General features: G+C 36.1%; 1 protein-coding gene across 3 annotated transcripts in view; it reads left to right on the top strand.

Annotated features, from left to right (window-relative positions):
• The window catches only part of RALB (RAS like proto-oncogene B), an 80095-nt gene extending 74204 nt beyond the window's left edge, over positions 1-5891 (top strand). For 2 of the 3 annotated variants that reach the window (XM_084643217.1, XM_084643216.1), the window contains exon 5: positions 14-5891. In XM_084643217.1, coding sequence (XP_084499343.1) covers positions 14-133 — 120 coding nt within the window. In that variant the 3' untranslated portion in view covers positions 134-5891. The remainder of the gene's footprint in view (positions 1-13) is intronic. The other variant, XM_084643218.1, reaches the window with a different exon arrangement.
• Positions 5892-6176: the final 285 nt, after the last annotated feature.

Here is a 6176-nt window from a genome sequence, read left to right on the forward strand (position 1 = left end):
TTTAACTTTCCAGGTATTCTTTGATCTAATGAGGGAAATCAGAGCAAAGAAAATGTCAGAAAACAAAGACAAGAATGGGAAGAAAAGTGGCAAGAGCAAGAAAAGTTTTAAAGAAAGATGTTGTTTACTGTGATCCTTAGGACCTATAAATATCTACAGATGGAATGAATAAGATTTACTATTAAGGATATAGGGCTGGATTCATGAAAGGAAGTTTGTATTGACTCCCAATGCTATTTTTATTCACTTACCGCCTTTTTAAAATGAAAAAAATTAATTTGTGAACCATTAGTCAACAGAAATTTGAGCCCATGTACACTGAAATGGGCTCACCTTGCCAGCAACTTTCAAAGCTAGAATTTTACCAGCAAATATGGTTCTTTGGGCATTTTATTTCTGTCTGATTGCAGGAAATAATTCCATGTCATGTCAAGTAGCTTCTTGATGTCTTTTCAGATCTGATCTCCCCCTCCGCCAACCTGTATTAGCCTCACCAAACATCTCTGGCTGTCTTTTTAAGTTCAGCCACATTTTTCAGTGTCTGTGCACTCGCTGACTTTGTCATTTTTGTATTAATAATAATTATAGACAAACCAATACCTGGCAAGACTTTGAGGTTCTCACAGTCTTTAAGTGGCTGTTGATATTTTCTCAGACTATCAGAAGTCTACTTGAATACCAACATTTGAAGATTTGGGAGTTGTCATTCAAAAGCAAATTAGCTATATCTGTTTGATTATGAGTCAATGCAGCATTCATGAATCGAGCCTACTGACTGAAATCAGACTTTGTTTGGTAATGCAACATTTAGTATTTAAATACTGGTTAGTTGTCTTCCCAATTGGCTCATTTCCTCTCATGTTTTTTTTTTTTTTTTAAACAGAACAAAACAAAAAGCAATTATTTGTTGGGTGGGTAAGTGACCTAAAACAATAGTGTTTATTTTTTTTAGAAAGGAAACAAATTGGCACTGATTTAAAAAAACAAACCCCAAAATTTGTAGCATTCTGTATTGAGGCTAGACTCATACAGTCGCTTCTATTTCATCTGCTCTTTACTCCCCTTTTCCTCAAAATCATTATCTTAACTGTTTAAAAGTGCAGATTGTCTATTTTGTTACATTGTAATACATGTATTCATGTCATGGAGATGTGAAAACTACTGCATCTCTGCTTTCTGTTTTGTTTAAGAGAAACTTTTTTTTTCTTTTTGGGAAAGGACATAGGCCACCGATCACAAAACTATGCAAGTGGAACCAGTGTGAGGCTTTTGTGCTACCTCGCAATTTGACACAGTTACTTGGCTAGTAAGTAAGTTGCTAAATGTCAGAAACAAAGCTGAAATGAAGTTAGGCAACGGTCCTATATTATGTTACTTGCCGTTAATTTTTACTGTACTGTTCTTCTGCACATTTATCTAAAATATGAAGACATTTTTGCTGAGTTTCGCTGTCAAAGCTGCAGTTGTTGAAGTTAGTCCTAAATGATCAGCTACATTAGAATAGAAATAGGGGAAATATATGCGAAACATATTTAGCAGTTCTTGTCTCTGTGTCAGACGTATTTCACTTAAATACCTTTTGCAACTTAATGGTGTCAATCAAGTTCTGTTGCCAAAAATATGTATTTCCATCTTGTTGCTGTAGCAGAGATTGTCAACCTTTATAATTACCCTGCTTCTGGAATACATTTTGTACAGTTTCCCAATGAATCATAGAAAAACTCCTGTTTGAATTTTAAAAAAGTAGACAAATATATTATCTGAAAACTAATCATTTTTCAACTTGTCATCTGATTTGTGACTTCATATACAGCTACAATGAGAAAGGAATAAGATGTGGAAAGGAGCAGTGTAGTGAAGGGTATCTAAGCACTAAACAAACTAGTATCGTTAGCTCAATCTTTAAATGAGTAGGAGAAGTGCAGAGGCAGGAAGGGCTTAATTCAAAATTTAATAAAGTATCTAGGCTTGGCAGAATTTGATTCTTTTTTTTATAATTTTGACATCGATTATTTTTAAGCATTTTTTATTATCTATTTTAAATGTTCACAGTTGCTGGAATTTATGGGGAGTGGGTCAGGCACTAATTATTTAGTGACACTGAGATTCAAAAAAGTTAGTTTTTTAACCAGACACAAATTGTCAACATCACATGTTAAAATTTACAAAATAAATATCCTTATGTCACATTCTGATAAGTTCTCAAGCAGCATTTTTCTTTGTCTGCCTCTCTGTAAATTTTGATGATCATCAATGGAAATATTTTTTCATTTGTTTGTGCTTGTGTCGTGACATCAACACTTACCAATAAAAATCTAATTCTTCCAAGCCTGAACATAGCTAACATCTAGGATTACTGAAACCTATTCTTATTATCAGATGTGCTAGATTGCTGCTCTTGTGCATTCCACTTGGAGATTTGAAAAGGAAAATAAATATGCAGTGGAAAATAAATATGCACCCTTATGAGACTGAGGTCTTGTATGGACTTCTGCGTTTCCTTTCCCATTAATTCATTGTCGTCCACATCTTGATTTTACTATTTGTCAAGCGACATATCGGCATGGGAGAATCGTATTAAATCAAGGGTGCTGTAATCTGTTTTATTGTCAGGTTAAATTCCTGTATAGTTCTAGGCAGGCCATTTTTTCTACCCATAAAAGTTTGAAAATGTTAGCCTTTAGAACTGGACAGTAAGGGTCAGAATGGCACTACAAAGCTAGCTTGATTATAGAGCATAGAAACATGAAAATGTAGGAGCCATTTGGCTCTTAAAATATCTGTAAACAAGGTTATTATTTTTTTATCTAAACCCTGTGCAAGAGCACTGGGTGTAGTTAGATGTTATATAACTTAAAGGGATGCAATTGGGTGAGATGTTATAACACGTTTCTTTACAGTGTCACTCATAGTGTGTTAAATGCTTAAACTTTTCATTTTTAATAGTCTGACTTTTTCATTGACTGTCCACTCGTTGCATTTCTTGATCTGAAAAATGAATCTAGTCTAGTCAGTTTTACTTCTGTTTATAGTCTCTCTATACAAGTCCCTTTCAAATTCTCCTAGGTAAGCACAATGCTTCAGTGTTTGTACTGAAAATATAGCATGTAAATCTTCATTCTTGGAAGAAACTGTTCTCACTGGAGTTTTAGAAAGATTGATGGGAACACAGGTATTGGTAAGTTGTTTAAGTAACGTATGTATTTTTGGTCCAAATCTCTCTTCCTAACCTCACTTTAAAATCTTACATTCTTACAAGTCTAAGTGCAGCTATCGTGCTGACCTCTGGTATTCTTTAATAGCATTGAGAGGAGAAACAAGCACATAAAATATGCCTAAATCAAGGTTTACTGGAGTGTAAGATTTAATTAGAAAGTGATTCAAGTTGCTCACAAATCAGAGTGCACTCGGCAAGGGTCTCAAACAGGCAGCTCACTTAGAGCTGATGTAGAAGCGAGTATGTATGTTGAGCTAATACCCAAAGATCCCATTAATCTTTTTAGAAATTTTGCAGTATTTGATAAGAGAGACTTTTAAAAACAAAATGGATGAGTTGTTCTTGCACGAGGCATACCAGTGTGTTGTAATCCCCCATCAGACTTACTGGAGAGAGAGTAGCACTTATTCTTAACGTAGAATGAGGACGGTGACTCTCAACAGTAGTAAGAAATTATTTTGTCCTTTTGAGTTAAACTTGCTTCTGAGGAGGATGCTTAGCAGGTTTATGTTCTTTACTCATTAACACTTTTTTTCTAAACATCACAGCATTTGCATCAGTGGAGCAGAAGGCTTAAGAGCACATTCTGTTAGAGCTTTCAGTGTGTTCTCTCTTTTCCAAAACCAAAAAGTCACTTAAGAACTTGATACGGCAGCTTTTCAGTTTTAGCTTTCAGTTATGACAAATGCAGAAAAGAAAACTTTCGTGGAAGTCTCTTAGTTCAGTGGCTGTGAACAAGGTAGCTACCTTGATTCAAACAAAATTACATAAGTGAGCAACATTTCTCTTTGGAAATACTTGTGTGAAGAACTACTAGTCTGATTTTAATATACCAGGCAATAAAGTGTACCCCTGGCCTGGAAGTTGCATGGAGGTGATGCATTCAACCCCTTGTCTTGGGACGTGCCTTACACTTCAGCTGTTCTCTGCCTTCCCAAGCAGAGGGAGTACCAGAGTGGCCACAAGTGATTTCCAGTTCTGCTTGGCTGGAGGTACATTAGCTCTACAGAGGATTGTTAAGACTTCAGTAGTAATTAAGGGGTGAAGGAAAGAAATATGGCTTCTTGTCATGGGGCTTTAAGAAGGGGCTGAAGGCAACTTTAATTTCTGAACTGTTCCAAGTTTAGATGAGCAATCATAATTCAAGTGTGGAAAGTGAAGAGAACTTGGTAGGCTAGCAAACAATTATATCCTCCTACCCGTGTGAATTAAAGCAATTGAAGGTTATACACCTGCAGGTTTTGAAGGTCAGGTTAAAGCAGGGTTGGGATCACAGGAAAAAACTCTCCCATCAGATTAGAATGGCAGAGCTTTCCAATGATTATCTGCACTCCTTAAAATATGGATGCATAGAACAAGTATTTGTGAAATCGATGGGAGCCTGATAGTCATGTAGGAGAAGAATGCCAGAAGAACTTGAATATATTACTATTGCAAAATGTGATTTTAAATATTAAAATTGGGGGGTACCTGGATGGCATGGGAATGGGGATACACAATCTTTCCTTTGCTGATGGTCCCAATATAGTCCACGTCAGTAGAGAGTGTGGTTACACTCTGAAGGCTGTCTACAACGTCAGAGGTTTCATTTCTAGTCTGTGTAGACAGTTATCCACAGGGCAACCTACCAGCACCCTTGGATCCTGTCTCTGAAAGGTGCCAAGGATTAAATGTGTATGGAAACTGACCTGACCTCTCATCCTTCGAGGGGATCTCTCCAGGTCAGGTTGATACATTGATAAAACAAAGTGGAGAGAAGCTTTCACTGTTGCTATCCATTACATACTTGTTCTGTGGATGGATATATATTGGATATGTTAATCTAACATCTGAGAGCACCCTGGACAAATTCACATGAGGTTTGTTTGAGTCCATGGGAAGAAGCACACCTACATATTTACTGGGCATTATATGTTGATATGACTTCAATGGCAGCCAATAAAAGTTCCTTTCTACCCTGTAAAGTTGTTTGCTATGCATTTTAGAATAGAATCAAATTAAAATAACCTTGGGTATTAAAATTGCAAAGCATGAATCTTCTTTCACATGTAATAGAGGGTAATTCCTTGTAATACCAAACTACACAACACACCATCATGTTAAATCCATTTTAAAAAGAAAGTTAAACAAAATTATGAGTTAGTGGTTTTGAGAAGAGCCAACAGAATTATTTTACAATGCCTAACTTCCTCCTACCCCCCATGAATGGCTATCCAACACATTAAAGTGGTGAGAAAAGTGGTTTTATAATAGCAATTGACATATGGGACTTGATTCTGTTACATAGTTTGTCTGGGCTTTTAAATCAAGGTTCAGGCCTATGGTTCATTCTAATAGCACTTCCACTGTAATCTTCAGACTGCACAGGAATAGCAGGAGTTAATTTTGGGATGAAAAAGGAAAGTGAATGTCCCTTTCAGTGGAGCCCCAAGAACTATGTTTACCATAATGAAGTGATACTAATGACAGGAAGGATTAAAAAGAAATTGCCTTTTTAAAGTATGTATGTTGTGCTACACAGTGTAAGTTCTACTTTTCTTCTGTAGATCAAGAAAAGCTTTGCTCTCAAATGTTGCGCAAACATTTCTTCTTCATAAAAATGTATTTTAGCCATTTTGTATTCATTATCCTGCTAATCCAACTGATTTGTATTACTGTTAATAAAAAAGAGAGAAATAGGTACAATACTCTGTATTTTGTGCTTGTTTTGATGGTTATTTGTATTAGTATACTGCCTTCACTCATCCTTATTGGACCATAAGGTCACAGAACTATGTAACTGTGTTTACAGTTATCTTGGCAAACACTTATCCCACAATTATCAATCTGGTTAGCTTGCCCTAGGCTAGAGTCTTTCAAGACCATTTTTTCCCATAGTAACCTGGCTAAAAGCAACTGTTGATTAAGTAAACTAGTGGCACAATAGGAACTTGTGGAGACATTCCTCTCTGGTCTTCCA

The sequence above is a fragment of the Lepidochelys olivacea genome (assembly GCF_965140295.1).
Source record: "Lepidochelys olivacea isolate rLepOli2 genome assembly, chromosome: 11".
Classification (NCBI taxonomy): Eukaryota; Metazoa; Chordata; order Testudines; family Cheloniidae; genus Lepidochelys; species Lepidochelys olivacea.